The sequence below is a fragment of the Myotis brandtii genome, unplaced genomic scaffold (genome assembly GCF_000412655.1).
Source record: "Myotis brandtii unplaced genomic scaffold, ASM41265v1 scaffold152, whole genome shotgun sequence".
Lineage (NCBI taxonomy): Eukaryota > Metazoa > Chordata > Mammalia > Chiroptera > Vespertilionidae > Myotis > Myotis brandtii.
In genome coordinates, this window is record NW_005355502.1 from 338,335 (window position 1) to 353,647 (window position 15,313).

The 15,313-nt window shown below is 55.1% G+C and overlaps 2 protein-coding genes across 2 annotated transcripts in view; one reads left to right on the plus strand and one right to left on the minus strand.

Annotated features, from left to right (window-relative positions):
• Positions 1-3,806, plus strand: part of IQCK (IQ motif containing K) — a 131,652-nt gene extending 127,846 nt beyond the window's left edge. Inside the window, exon 9 of the mRNA XM_014535850.1 lies at positions 3,271-3,806. Within this exon, the coding sequence (XP_014391336.1) occupies positions 3,271-3,344 (74 nt within the window). The 3' untranslated portion in view covers positions 3,345-3,806. The remainder of the gene's footprint in view (positions 1-3,270) is intronic.
• Positions 3,807-3,911: 105 nt separating this feature from the next.
• Positions 3,912-15,307, minus strand: LOC102258676. Its single transcript, XM_014535830.1, has 3 exons — positions 15,205-15,307; positions 8,457-8,569; positions 3,912-5,024 (listed from the first exon to the last, which is right to left on the minus strand). Exons 1-3 carry the CDS (start codon positions 15,221-15,223, stop codon positions 4,821-4,823), a joined length of 336 nt encoding a protein of 111 aa, XP_014391316.1. The 5' UTR covers positions 15,224-15,307; the 3' UTR covers positions 3,912-4,820.
• Positions 15,308-15,313: the final 6 nt, after the last annotated feature.

Consider the following 15,313-nt stretch of genomic DNA (forward strand, 5'->3'; position numbering starts at 1 on the left):
AGCTGCCCCTGCCAAGCCCAGGGGGAAACCACTGAGGAGACGTCATTGTTTTCACATTTTTAGCAAAGTAACCCCTGCACCGTGTCCTATGGCCAGAAAGACGCCTGGGAGAAAGCGGACAGAACGCGCACATGTGTGCTGCCCTCTCAGACCGTCCCGCGCACTCCCGCTGGCCTCTGGGCCGTCCGTCTGCATCCCTAACAGACGGTCGGGTTTGGGGCATTTTCTGACTTCCTGCTGACACTGATGGGGACTCCACTCAGTCTGGCCCCACCCTCCCCAGGCAGTTACATCGCTCCTCTCCGGTTCTTTGTAAGTTCCTGTTACTCCCATGCTCATTTCTTTTCTCTTTTTCTGGGAGGGCTGTAAACATGCAAACTTCAGTGCCTATGAAGCACACGTCCCCGAAAAGCACTCCCGTGACATCCCCCCACCCCCCATTGAGGCAGCAGAGGGCCGCCACACTTTCAGAGCTGCCCCGGGAAGCCACTGTCCCTCACTTGGTGATAATGGCTCTTGGCTTTTCTTTAGAGTTCTTCCGTCTTAGGTGCATCCCTCAGTGGCCAGACCTGCTGCACACAGAACCACACAGTGGGCCACTCCCACTCCGCACCTTCTTCAGCCTTGAGGATGGGTCTGAGCTGAGGGGAGCTCGTTGTCCACTTAACCCACGAGGCCTTCACCCAGCGAGCTGGACGGGCGCCCGGGTTGCTTTCCACGCTCTGATGTCAGGAACGTGCTAGTCCACACCTGCCAGTCTGTGCGTGCTGGGCTTCCCGGGCAGATGCGGTGGGGCACTGCTCTGTGGGGAGATGCCCGCCTGGCTCACGGAAGGGCCAGCTCTCCAGTGGCTGCACCACGCAGATTCTGACTGATTGCCTGGGGTGGGGCGGGCACAGGGAGGCCCCCACAGGGAGGCTCCACAACCACCTGTTCAGGCCCTTTAGTCTAGGTCGAGCGGCCTGCCGGCCGCAGGTTGGACATGCTGGGGTCATATCTTGACTACAGCTTAAAGGAGGGTCCCTAGCATCCCTTGCCATCTCCTCCCTCCAGGCTTGTGATCTGAAAGAGATGGGGCCAAAGTGTAGAGTTAGGGAGAGAGGTTGTAGGTATGGGTAGGAACTGGGTAAAATTCCAGGACGCAGATATCAGGGTTGCCTTCAGGGAGGGTTGAGGAGCTAGAGAGCCCAAGGCTGGAGCCCCCCAACCCCAAAGCCAGTCCCCCTCCCACCGCATTAGCGGCGCTGTGGGTCTGGCTACCAGCTGTAGGCACAGAGAATGCCGCTGAGCTGAACGGCTGGGGGTCTTTAGGGTCATATTTCTTTTTTTAAATATATTTTTATTGATTTCAGAGAGGCAGGGAGAGAGAGAAACATCAATGATGAGAATCATTGACTAGCTGCCTCTTGCATGCCCCCTAGGGATCGAGGCTGCAACCCAGGCCTGCACCCTTGAGCAGAACTGAACCTGGGACCCTGCAGTCGCAGGCAGAGGCTCTGTCCACGGAGGCACACTGGCCAGGGCGGGTCCTATTTCTTCAAGGGGCTCCAGTCGTGGTTCGAGTTTCTCAACCCTGACTGGTCAGCACACATGGGGCTTTGAATGAGTCCTGAGGCCCGGCCCAGGCCCAGGCCCAGGACCAGAAGGTCTGGGTGAGACCAGGCACAGTAGGCTTCAGGGGCCGCCTGGGCTCCTAAGTGCAGCCAGGGACCAGAGTCAGGCGTCAGCACCCGCCAGAGGTCGGGGAGCACACAGCAGGCTCCACAGGCGGCTCTGACTGTGGGTCAGGGATTTGCGTTTCTCCTAGGTGCCCAGTGATGCAAACGTTGCTGGTCCCACCCCTGGTGAGCTCTGTGGTACCTGTGTCTACCTGCACACTGCCCCCGGGCCCGCTTCCCAGCTCCGTGCCAGGCCCTCCGTGGGAACTGGCAAACGCTGCCCATCAGGGGGCCACCTCAGTCAGTTCTAAACATGGTCAGCGCGGCTGGGAGGCCAGCTGTGTGTGGTGCGTCTGTGGGGCCTCATCACCTGCCAGCCAACAGGGTCTTCACTGGGATTGCCCAGACACGTGGCACAGAAAGGCACACACATTGAGAAGTGTTTCATGTTTCCAGAGCACAGCTCCAGGTATTGGCAGTATTTTTCTTGTCTGGGTTAATACAGTCATGAGAACCTAAATAAATGCATTACGCATTTTGCTAGTTATTAAACAGAGGCGACTCTGGGGGATGCCATTTCCAATTCTTCCTTTGTCACCTGGGGATCTTTACACACCAGCAGTGTCAGGATGGGGAGGCGGGGGCGGGGCCAGGATGGAGAGATGGGGCGGGGCCAGGTTGGTGGGATGGGGCAGGGCCAGGATGGGAAGTAGGGGCGGGGCCAATGGAAATGTTGCAATTGCAAGTCCACACAGAGGTGATTTGGAAATGGACTTTGAATAAACCGTGTCCCTTGGGCAGTCTGTGTCGCCTGAGCTGGAAGCTGCTGGGCTGGCCTGCTCTGCCCGAAGCTTCAGCTGCTCCCACCTGGGAGCAGCCACGCTGCTCGGGTCCGGTCGGGGTCCACGCCTCCCCTGGGCTGGGGTCTGCCCGTGTGTGGCCTTAGTCACCGGGAGGCCAGGACCAGGACCGAGTGGGCTGGCCTGAACCCTACCCCACGGTGAAACCGCCATCCATTCTGTCCCACCCGGCTCTCCACAAAAGCCAGCTGTGCCTGTGCCTTGCTTAGAACAGCCTCAGGCACCCACATCGGGCAGGACCTGACACTAGAGCCAAGAGTGACAAGAGTCTTCCCAAAGGCTCCCTTCCCCGACCAGGAGACGGGTGCATATTTGGGGGGAGGCGCTGTTATCTGCTGGGACAGTGTTCCTTACAACAGTGCCACGCTGTGTTCAGCTCCCTTTCCTCTTTGGCTGACTCGAAATCATCAGGATCCCAGACCATGAAAGTCTTGAAAAGATGCTCTTCTGATCTTGTACTGACCCCAAGCTATCTGGAGTTTTTAATTTGGGGGGTGAGTGGTGACACACAGGGTTGAGGCCAGAGCTGGAATCTGTCATCTTCAGAAAAACTTCCTCCTTCAGTCCCCCCCTGCAAGTGCACTCTGACCTGCGGAGCCGACCTAAGGTGGCCATGGACCCATGTGCGGGTTTGGGGACAGCCCAGCAGCTGGTACAACTGGCCTTCTCCACCCACCAGTTCTCGACTTCCCAATGACAAGTCTTTCCAGGCGGGTAACCCAGTCCTGACCTTTTCTTTTGTTTCTTTGCAGTGAAACAAACCATGGAGGAGGAGGAGGAGGTGAAGGAGGAAGAGGCTGCTGTCGCCCCGACCTCCGCTCCTTGACCAGGGACCAGGTTCAGGCAGAGTCCAAGTTATGCTTCCTCTTGTTATTTCTTTACCAACTAGATTTAATGGCTAGAAAACATAAGACAGCACTTGTTGTAAGTGCAAGTAATTCGTACTTTACTGGTCTTTCTGCATTATCCCTACATGTTATTCTTTCAGCCTTCTATTTCTCCAGTGCCTCAGTGTTCTTCTACACCAGTCGCCTTTAAAATGTACAACAAGCTCTAGTTGCAAGCAGTGAAGTGTCCTGGTTACCCGTGTCCCACTTCGGCAAAGAGCCATGTTTAAATTTAAGTCCCGACCCCTGCGTGGTCTTAGTTTATCTGGTACCTGCTCTTCACGACAGGCCTTGCTGCCTGCGGTCACTTCCAAAGGAGACGCCTTACCTTCCCACCACCCAGAGGAGTCAGGCCCCACTCCCAGCAGGCTCCTCACTCGGTGGGCAAGCTGATGGGTGACCCTCATTGGGTCAGTGCTTTGCCATTAACCAGGATTTTCCCATTCAAAGAGCCATAGGCGTAGCCTTGTGGTTGTATTGGGTTGTTTGACATGCTACCACACATCTTACGTAAATAGTAAAGCCTTTATTTCTGTGTTAAGAATAGCATTTTGAAAATAAAATCCATCTGCCAATGCTTTACAACCTTTTCAATTTGTAATAGTTATATACAGTCATGTATAGTGCACATTGATTGTCTTGAAATTTCTTTAATTTTTTTTTCTCATAAGTACGCGACAGTCAGCCAGCGGAGGATGAAGGTACATTATAAAACACATGTTAATACATTTAATAAATACATATTATCTATCAAAAGTGAGCCGTAGCTCAATGAACACAAAGCACCCGCTGGGCACTCCTGTGAGCTGGTGGGTCACTGCATCCTCGGGCCACGAAAGCCACAAGCTCCCTTCAGTTGGGGTTCAACTCGGCATTGGCTGACCTAGAAGACCCCTACGTCCGCGCTTCCAACCACAGACCCGAGACCTGGGGCGCACGGCTTCCCGGCGTGCCTGTCAGCTCCGTCTCCCAGGGAGACACCAGCCTCTAAGGACCATCTCCATTAGGGGGCACTCGTGGCTGTGAGAGTGCACGGTGGTTTCGTAAGCAAACGTGGACAGGAGTGCTTACGATTAGGTCTTTTTACCACCGATGCCTCTTCAGATCATCTTCCCCAACAAGGCTGTTCACAGAAACAGGCGCCACTTAACTTGGTACTTGAACTTTGCTCTGTGGGGAAAGTTGGCTGCGTCTCTGGGCACAGATGTCTCTCTGTACCTTCCAGTGACGTCACTAGGAAACGGCAGTTCTCGCACTCTCCCCCCACCTCCGCCCAGGGCCGCACTTGGCCTGCGCCCATCTTAGTGCCCAAATAAAGCAAAACGCAGAGCAGTCACTATCAGAGGCTTAAAAAGAAAAGAAGGAAAAAGATCTCAGTCCTTGACACAAAGCTGTTCCACGTGTGGGGTCAAAGGTTACATGCCCGCAGTCGCTGCCCCGCGCTCGCCTGGCATGCTGGGCCCCTGCGCCCAGGGAAGGGCGGTACGAACACCCCCTGCGGGCTCTGCAGCCAAGTCCTGAGTCCCAGGTGGGGTTGGGGCTCTGAAGGACTCCAGGGACCGGGGCTGAGTGGCCACTTCCTGGCACAAGGATGTGTAACGCAGTCGGTTCCCAGTGGCCTGGACACAGGTGTTGGAAGATTTTTATATGTTGAGAATTCTGGGTCTGGGTCTGGGTCTGCCCCGCCCCCCCCACCCCCGAGTTTTCACCCACCCCTGCTGTTCCTGTCATAGGGCTGGGGTCGGATCCTGGGAGCTTCGGGCTCTGGGCTGGGCATGCGTGAGGAAGGTGCTGGCCAGAGGGAACCGGGAGGAGGGCCACATAGACACCTGGGCTGGGTGGAGGCGGAGGGGGGACAGCAGAGACTAGGCCTGGAGAAAAGTCAGGTTTATTAAAACACACTCAGCTCAGACACATTGGTTATGAAGAGGTCAGTTCCCCTCACCAAACACTAACCTTTTCCATTTTCCTAAAAGGTTACAGGCGTCTGGGCTGTTCAGGCCCCGCCTCCTGTGCACCCCCTGCCGTCAGTTGAGACGCACCGAGAATTGCTGGCGGCTGTGCTGGCCAAACAGTGCAGCGTGTGTGGGCTGGGTGCTGAGCCGTGGAATGCAGGGACCGGGGGGGACTTGCTGGGGACAGGTGGGAGCCACACAGGACAATGGCTTGGAGGACTCGAACCATTTTCATGGACCTTGCAGGCACCAAGTTAGCGATGTACCACTCCCCGCCCGTGCAGCAGAAAGCTCGATGCTGCATCCAGCTCGCCGCATGCCAGGCAGCAGTGCCACCCTCCACCCGGAGGCACCCGGTGCCCCATCTGGGAAAATCTGCTGAGGCGCCTGCCCGCCCGCCTGCCGACCCCGAACTTCAAGCTGGTGGCCCCACTTCAGCCTTTGAAATGAATGGTAGTGGGCACGAGGCCACTGGTGGGCGGCAACACAAGGGGGGGTAGGTAGTGCCTCATTTTCCTGCCAAGACACTGGTTCAGAGGCCCCGGGGAGGCGCCGTGGCAGATCGCCACTTTCTGACTGTGACGGTCACTCCCGCTCCCAGGCTGCACCCCTTTTGGCACTGACAGCACCTCCAGGCCGGGGGACAGCTTGCCTCCCGATCCGATTGGCCTCTCCTTTGACTCACACCACAGCCTCCTGAACTGCTCCTGACCCCGAAAGTGCAGGCAGAGAGCCCCATGGGCCCCTCAATGGACAGCACCTCCAAGAGGCCGGGGGCGTGGGGGCACCTCCACGTTCACCCACAGCTGCCTGGCCCTCAGCCGTGAGCATGGGGCTGGTCCACCTGAGGATGCGACGGGCTTCCTGCCCTGTTTGTGAGGGAGCTAACTCTACTGGCAATCAGCTTCGCTGCAGTGTGCGGGGTCGAGGCTGCGGGGCTCGGGGGCGGGGAGGTGGCAGTTGGGTTAGCTCGCCATTCAGCAGTGCTCACATTTCATGGGCCCTGGCCTAGGGTTTCCAGAGCTCTGGCGGGAGCTGCCTGTGCGGCCGCAGTGGCTGACTCCTCCCAGAGAGACAGCGGATGAGCCCTCAGAGGTCGGCCTGCGTCTCTCACCAGAGGTGTCTTCCCATGTAACTCGGTGGCGCGGTTGGGATCTGGAAACAAGGAAACACACTAAGCTCTGTGCTGGGAAGTCAGCGTCCCCGCAGCACACAGTACGAGGCCCAGCGCCTGCCTTCTCCCGGGGCTGGGTGCCCGGCCCTGCCTTCTCCCGGGGCTGGGTGCCTGGCCCTGCCTTCTCGGGAAGCCCACCTTCCTTTCTCTGGGGTCATGTGCCAGAATAAATGTTTCCTTACCCAGAAACCCTTCACCTTCTGAGTCAGGGTGCTCTTCTGTCTTGAAGGGACCAGGGAGGCTTAGGACTGACCTTTGGGGCCACCTTCTAATCATATTAATTATAACAGCGGGGGCTCGAATCAGGCTCTTCCCCACCAGGAGGCAGCCCAGTGGGAGGCAGCCCAGTCGGGGGGGGGGCAGTAAAGGCTGCAGTGTGGGAATCTGGGGGCCTATCCCACCTGCAGGGCAACGCCGACAGCACCCACAGGCAGGAGCCCTGCCCCCAGCGCAGACAGCCCTGACCACATCCGACACAAAGCCCCGAGGCCGAGCATGGGCGTGGCACATGACAGAGGAATGGAAATCCATTCGCACCTGTAGTGGCTCATGCACCTAGGAAGAAGCAGGGAGTGCACTTGGCAGTAAATGTGGGGATGAGAGTGTATCTGATTCGATGGAGAAGCAACATGAGGTCATTCACAGGCAAAAGAGACAGTGACGGTTCTGCTGAGGCCTGTTTGGCACCAGCCAGCTCACCCGCTTTTGTGTTCACAGACGGGAAACGAGAAGCACTTCAATTTTTCAAGGTAACTCTCTGGGTGGGAGTGGGCAGCCCGGGCCCAGCTGGCACAGGGCGGGGGAGTGGGCAGCCCGGGCCCAGCTGGCACAGGGCGGGGGGCTAAGGGCCTGACTAGGCTGGGCGTCAGCAAAATCCACTTCGTAATTCTGGGCTTTTCTTTCTTTTTCTTTTTTAAAATATATTTTATTGATTTTTTACAGAGAAGAAGGGAGAGGGATAGAGAGCTAGAAACATCGATGAGCGAGAAACATCGATCAGCCACCTCCTGCACGCCCCCCAGTGGGGATGCGCCCGCAACCAAGGTACATGCCCCTGACCGGAATCGAACCCGGGACCCTTGAGTCCGCAGGCCGACGCTCTATCCACTGAGCCAAACCGGTTCGGCAATCTGGGCTTTTCTTAAGTCACCTCCCACGGAGAGAGGGATACATTCTGTATAATGAAACCCAAGGATTCACTGGGTACAAGAACCGCAAGATACAGGGACACTTAAGGGAATCTCTAGGTGGTATACCGGGTACAGGTGGTCCAGTGGGTGCAGGTGGCCCAATCAGTATAGTACCCTGGGTGCAGGTGGTACACTGGGTACAGGTGGTACACCGGGTACAGGTGGTACACTGGGTACGGGTGGTACACCGGGTACAGGTGGTACACTGGGTACGGGTGGTACACTGGGTACAGAAGGTACACTGGGTACGGGTGGTACACCGGGTACAGGTGGTACACTGGGTACGGGTGGTACACCGGGTATAGGTGGTACACTGGGTACGGGTGGTACACCGGGTACAGAAGGTACACTGGGTATAGATGGTACATTGGGTTTGGTAGTACACTGGGTACAGGTGGTGTAATTGGTATAGTACACCGGGTACAGGTAGTACAGTGGGTACAGGTGGTACACCGGGTATAGGTGGTACACCGGGTACGGGTGGTACACCGGGTACGGGTGGTACACTGGGTACGGGTGGTACACCGGGTACGGATGGTACACTACAGGGGCCTGGGTGCGTGGAGAGGGGTAGGAGAAATGGCAGCCTCGCCACGTTCCTGCTGCAGTGTCTGCTAGAACTGCTGTCTGCACAGGCCTAGCAGCCCCTGCAGAGCTGTGTCCCTGTGGGAGCTGTTCCCCCTCGTCCTTCCCTCTCAGGTTTCCGCCAAAACACCAGGGCTTGATACTCACAGTCCCGCCGTTCAGCACCACGGCCATCTCGGTCGGCTGGTACACATTGCTTCTAAACGGAGCGCTGGGTCTGCTTCCCAAACTGCCGTTGCGGAACCCTGCTGTCCGGAGAGCTGGGGAAGGTGGGAGCCACACAGACACCAAAACAACAAGGAAGAGAGACATCTTTGTGTTCCTCCCCTGCATCAGCACGCTCTGGCACACAGCCCTCCCTCCTGCCCTTTGTCACAGCCTGACTCCCAACAAGTCACAGAGGGGCTTTGTTCTCTGCCCCGAGTGACCCATCCTGGGGGCGGGGAGGAGTCTGCAGAGTCCAGGCTGCAGCTGCTGAGGCAGACAGGCCAGGCCTCCCCCTCCCCACCTGCAGGCTCCAGGGGACAAGGACACACCCTGTACTCCCAGGTCCCCTGGACCAAAGACCTCACTACAGCATGCCATTCATGGCCAGTTCAACATCACACCGTCAACACGGCTCACTGTGTCCCTACACACAGAGGCAGGGAAGAGCATGGACCAAGGCACATGACAGAGGGTGTCTCACGGGAAAGGCAGGGCACAGAGGGGCTTGGACCAGACGGGGGGCTCCTGCTGAACAGGAATAAATTAAGATCTGAAGCAAAGACAGAGAAATAGGCAGGACGCTCTATCTCTGGATACACCGTGTTTCTTATCTGCTGTGTACTTTCAGAGATTCTCTCCCCCTTTTTAATAAAGAAAAACCTAATGACATGGAGGAAACTTAAATGCATATTGCTAAGCCTGTAAGAGCTACACACTGTATGGTGCCAGCTATAATATGCTGGAAAAGGCAAAGCTAGAGACTGTAAAGGTGTTAGTGGCTGGGGCTGGGCTAGGGATGAATGGCGGAGCGCGGGCATCTTCAGGCTGTGAGCTATTCTGCACCAGAACTAACAGTGGAGAGGACAGAATGCATTTGTCCAGAGCACAGAGCTGTGCAAACCAGGAGTGATGTCCCACATGTCCATGACAGCTTGGCTAATAGCAAGGATTCACTAACTGCAACACTAATGTAACAGAGTCAAGTTGTTAGTAACAGGGAAACTGGGGGCGGGGCTTGTGGGGACATTCTGTATTTCCTGCTTAATTTTTCTGTAAACCTAAAACTGCTCTAAAAAACAGTCTTATTAAAGAGTAGTGGAGAAGGTAGTAGGACTGTTTAAAAATCAAAACAGAAGTCCACCTCCAGGGTGTGGTGGCATCTTCATGATCTTCATTTCCAGCGAAGGCACTGATGTTGCTGTTCCGAGAAACCTCTCCTGAAAGTCTTCACTGGGGGAGTCATCTTTCTGACTAAAGAGATCTTGCAATTTTTAGAAACTCCTTGGAAAAGGGACCAAAACCACCTGGGTAATGCAGTTCACCTTCAGAGAATGCCACCCAGGAGCCAGGTGCGGAGTTTATACACCTATAAACTCCTTTAACTGTCACAGCACCACAGGCACTTCTATGATTTCCACTTCACACGGGGCACAGAGAGATTAAGTAACTTGCCCAAGGTCACACAGCAGATCAGTGACAGAATCAGTATTCAAACTCAGGCAGAGAAGCTGTGTTCATAACAATCACACTATACTAGCTCCGAATACTAGGTTTTAACCACCACACTTAGTTCATTAGAAGCAACTTAAATTCAAGTGACACTGGGGGCAGCTGGGCCCAGACTGGACCAAAGAAACTGAGGCAGGATAGGGAACTCGAGTTCCAAGACACGCTTATGAAAACCTCTTTTGCTTTAGCATCTCCAAGCCTTCACAGCCCCTGTGCACGTTCTGAGCAAGGAGAAGTCCTTCCTGGGAAGCAGAGAAGGGGCCGCCGGGCCCAGTAGGGGACAGGAGACCGTCCCAGTCTCAATCCCTAGCCTGATCTGCTTGAATGGAGGGAGGTTCAGACACAGCAGCTGTGGTGGGGACTCAGCGCTGCCCTGCCCAGCTGTGGGGTGCACTGGCCCAAGGGCCTCTCCTCTGGGAAACATCCCTCCCCCACATTCTAAGCCCCTGAGTGTTGGCTACGGTGGCATTCTCCCCTGGCCTCCAGGTGGGCATGTGATTTAGGCCTAGCCAGCCAGGGCATCGTGTCTCCCCAGCCACACTGATTGGCTCAGGAAGGGCCATCAGGTCCAATCAGAGCTAACTCTGGGATTTTTCTCTAGCATCCTGGGAAATGTTCCTCTTTTCTACTAGGACTCTGTGCAAGCCTAGAGCTGTGGGCTGCCAAGATGCTAAAAGGTTTAGAGATGGAGAAATACCAAATCTTGTCACCTCGAGCTCTTGGATCGAACCCCTCCTGAAGCTTCGTCCTTAGTCCATCAGTTTTGTTGCTGTGCTATAATCTTGCTTTGCTTAAGCTGATTAAAATCAGATTTTCATTACTTGCAACTTTGAGAATCCCAGCTAACACCCCATTCTGACCTGGGTCAACTCTGAAAGGCAAGCAGGGCTCACCCATAGGTCCCCACAGGAATCAAAGATCAGAGGTTGAATGCCAGCCCTCCCCTGTCTAGACTCTGTGAGTGAGGCTAGCTCACCCCCCTCCCGCCCCCCGCAAGTCACTGAGGGCCTTCCACTGGGAAGCTAAGGGTTAGGGTTTAAATAGCCCTCGGCCCTAATGAGATCTGAGCCCAAATCCCTCCCAGAAGAAAGAACTCTTTCCTTTCCTGCTCTTGGAAAGGTGAGCATTTCAAGCGCCTGCTAACACTGCCCGAGATGTGACCTGAGGTGCTACATCCTTCAGTGTATTTTAATCTTTTTACTCACATACCTCATGCCTTGTTGATACTTATTCATAAGCAGCAGGCTGGTGAAGTGGTGCATATCAGGGTCTCCTTGGGGGAAGGGAACGAGGAAGCAGAGGCTGCAGGCGTGGCTGAGCCACAGGCCACCTGGGATGCGTCCCACCTCTGAAAGCCAAGGCAGCTTTCAAGGAAGGGGAGCCTGAAAGGCCAGCAGGTGAAAAAGCAAAAGAACAGGGCACTGTAGCTCCTGTCTGGTCAGCTGCGGGGCCAGTTCCTTACAGTAGAAGCTGGCTGAGGTTAGTGCCACAGCTGACAACAGCTGCTCTCACCGTGCACAGGAGCGTGGCCAGGCGTCCCTGCAGGCAAAGGTAACCGGGACAGAGGCAGCACCAGCCAGATGGCAACTCAGCCTCTGAGCTTTCTGAGGGCACGGCTTGCCTGGAGCTGCCCTGCCTGGTCCCATGGAAATGTCAGTGGATACACACGTGGGATGATGCAAAGCAGGGCTATTAAAAAAAGTCTGACAACAAACAAGGCTGGTGAAGACGTGGGGAAATAGGGCTCTCATACGATGATTACAGGGGGGCAGTATATATCAGGACTCCAAGGCACAGATTCTTCGGTGCAACTTTAGATGCAGTCTGGGAATTTTTTATTTTCTTTTTTGCAGGAAGTTAGTTGATCAAGGGCACTTGGCTGCCTGCCTGATCTCCCCTAACTGCTCGCCTGCCTGCCTGATCACTCCTAATCACTCTGCCTGTCTGCCTGATCACTCCTAATCACTCTCCTGCCTGATTGCCCCTAACCACTCGCCTGCCTGCCTCATTGCCCCTAACCACTCGCCTGTCTGCCTGATCTCCCCTAACTGCTTGCCTGCCTGCCTGATTGCCCCTAACCACCTCTGCCTCAGCCCCCACCATGGTGGCTTTGTCTGGAAGGAAATCCGGAATGACATCTGGAATGTTGTTCAGCTGTCCGGTCTAATTAGCATATTACCCTTCTATTATTATAGACTAGAGGCCTGGTGCATGAAATTCGTGCATGGCAGACAGGGGGTGTCCCTCAGCCCAGCCTGCACCCTCTCCAATCTGAGACCCCTCGGGGGATGTCCAACTGCCAGTTTAGGCCCGATCCCACAGGATTAGGCCTAAACCAGCAGTCAGACATCCCTCTCGCAATCCAGGACTGCTGGCTCTTAACCACTTGCCTGCCTGCCTGCCTGATCACCCCTACCGCCTCTGCCTGCCAGCCTGATCATCCCCTAACTTCTCCCCTGCAGGCCTGATCGTCCCCTAACTGCTCTCCCCTGACAACCTGATTTCCCTCTAACTGCTCTCCCCTGACAACTTGATTGCCCCCTAACTGCTCTCCCCTGCAGCCTGATTGCCCCCCAACTGCTCTCCCCTGCCAGTCTGATCGCCCCTAACCGCCTCTGCCTCAGCCCCTGCCACTGTGGCTTTGTCCAGAAGGACATCTGGAAGATGTCCAGTCTAATTAGCCTATTACCCTTTTATTCGTATAGATAATACTGTGATAACTATGGATGAGGCCAAGTGGGTACTAGACTTATGGGGGGAATCACTCCATAAATTATATAAATGTCTAACCACTGGGTTGTACACCTGAAACTAATATAATATTGAACGTCAACTGCAAATAAAAATTTTGAAAGATACAGAAAAACAGGAAATGTTCACTGCAGCATAAATTTATATGGGAAGCCAGAAACATATGGGACATTCGCCAGCTGGAGACCAGAAAACTACATCACGTGCCCGATGGAAACAGACATGTGGCTCCGCAGTCACTGGCAGGACAGGCCTTGGCCGTGATGCTGAATGAGGCAAGCACACTCCCAGCCCAGTGTTCAACCTGCTTACACCTTACAGTCACTCGAAGCTTACAATATCTGGGCCCTAGAGACTTACAGAGTAAGGGACAGGCACTCATCTGTCTTTAAGCTGCTCAAGGGATTCTTATGTGCAGCGAGGTTAAGAACAGCTCTATGGCATCGTGGTGCATGTATGTGTGTGTGTGTGTGTGTGTGTGTGTGTGTGTGTGTGTGACAGAGAGAGAGAGTCAGTCTGGCAAAATGGGAGCACTGCCTTTGGGCAAGGGTATTTTGAGCAATTTTTATTATTTCTATTTGCTAAGCCTCCTAAATGAGTATTACTAACCTTTTGTCATCAGAAAGGGGTAATAACACTACTAGTATTTTGGAGAATAAAGGGGACTAAAAGACAAGTTTCTTGGCTTTGGTACATGTCAGGGTGTAACAGATGTGGGTGGGGGAACCCCATCGCCCCCTGCACACTGCTGGTCCTCACCTGGGTCCCAGTTCCCTTGGTCTCTGGATCTTACTCGGATAGGATGTACTCGCTGCATTTCCACAGAAAGGGATGCATGTAATGGGAGCCAGAAAACCCACTTTCCCCTCCCCACTCTCCTGTGCACTTAGTGTTGAACTGAACCAGTGGTGGGCTTCAGCTCTGTGACATGGGACTGAACCCGCGTCTTCTCAACGCACAGAGCATCCTGAATCATCAGGGATATGAGGGCACCAACATGCTCTGAAAGAATAATCCTGCCTGGTCCACACCCTGGCTCTGCCTCAGTTACCTGTCTGCAAAGGGACCTCATGGGGTCACTGTAGGTATTAAACGAGATTAGCTACTAAAATGCACAGGGTGGTACCTGGTCCATGAGTGCACGCAACAAAGGTTAGCATCCCCACTTCTGTAGACCCTAAGCTACATGGGCAGTCCTAGCATCCCCACTTCATGGCAAGGAGACTAGACCTTCAAGCTCCTAGTGTTCCGGGCTAACAGAGAGCGTTCCGAGCCTGGCAAAGTGACAGACCAACAAGGAATGTGCAAATTCACACCCATTTCAGGCAATGCATTACCATCGCGGCCCCGGGGGTCTGCGGGGAAGAACCTGCCCAGAGGAGCCGAGTAAGAGGCTCCCCGGCTGCTGGGCCCCACCAGCTGCTGGCCCTGCTCGCCCTGCCCGCTGTGCCCTCTGGGCTCCCAGAGATGCCCACGTCCCGACCTCCCCAGCCAGCCACCTGCGCCTGGTCTCAGGTTCTACTCTCAGAAGAGCCCAGCCAGATTCACATCCCATGCCAGGCACCGTGGGACCCTCGGCCTGGTACCCCAGCATGGCACCTCTCACAGCAGCGCCACCAAGCACATTCTTTTATTTTTTTAACAGATGAGAGAAACTGCTCAAAGCCCCACAGCTAGAAGCAGTAGAGACAGTGTCTGAATCCAGACATCTGACTTGAGGGCTTCAATTTCTGCACTCGTGGTGCCAGAGGGAGCGGAGGGGCACAAGCATTGCCCCCATCACCTGGCACTCGCTGCACATGCCCCCTGCCAGGGTGCAAGCAATGAATGCTAACCTGGTGGTGGGCGTGGCTGGGCCAGGGCCAGGGAGGAGGGAGCACCTACAGGAGCAGCTGCTGGCTGGGACGGGGTGGCAGGGCCAGATCCAGCTTTTCAATGACAGAGACCTGGATTTTTACATTAAATTACAGAGGGGCCTTGACTTATGAGTGTCCCGACTAACGAGTTTTCGAGATATGAGCCATCTCTCGGCCAATTTTTGGCTTTGAGTTGCGAGCTAAAATTCGGGTTACGAGCCAGCTTCAGATACCCCACCGCTAGTTGGCGCAGCGAACGTCACAGTGAACGCCACAACATCAGCCCAGCATCACGTGTCTCACTCGTTGACTTCTTGATTTGACATACGAGTAATTTGAGTTATGAGCTCCGTCACGGAACGAATTAAACTCGTAAGTCAAGGCCCCAATGTACTTGGCAATTAATAGGACACAATTCTAAATAAAAATCCACCTCTGGGCCAGTTTCCACACAGGTGTCAACGCTTGTGGGCTCTGACCTGCCAGGGCTGCCACCACCACTGCCCCCGAGAGGGTAGCAGAGAGTCCTTTCAGGACAGATGGCCCTGCCCCTACCGCGGCGAGCCGCCTACCTGCGCTGTGCTCGTCCATGGAGAAGGCCTTGTTCTCCAGGTAGGTCCGCGGCAGCGGCGCATCCTCCTCGAAGGCCGTCTCGCGCACCCGGGGCGGCGGCGCGTCGAA

Coding starts and splice junctions, on each gene's coding strand:
- LOC102258676 (XM_014535830.1), bottom strand. Junction 5,025..8,456: donor TGGTGCTGAACGGCGGGACT/GTGAGTATCAAG, acceptor ACCTGTGTCCAG/GCCACTGGGAACCGACTGCG.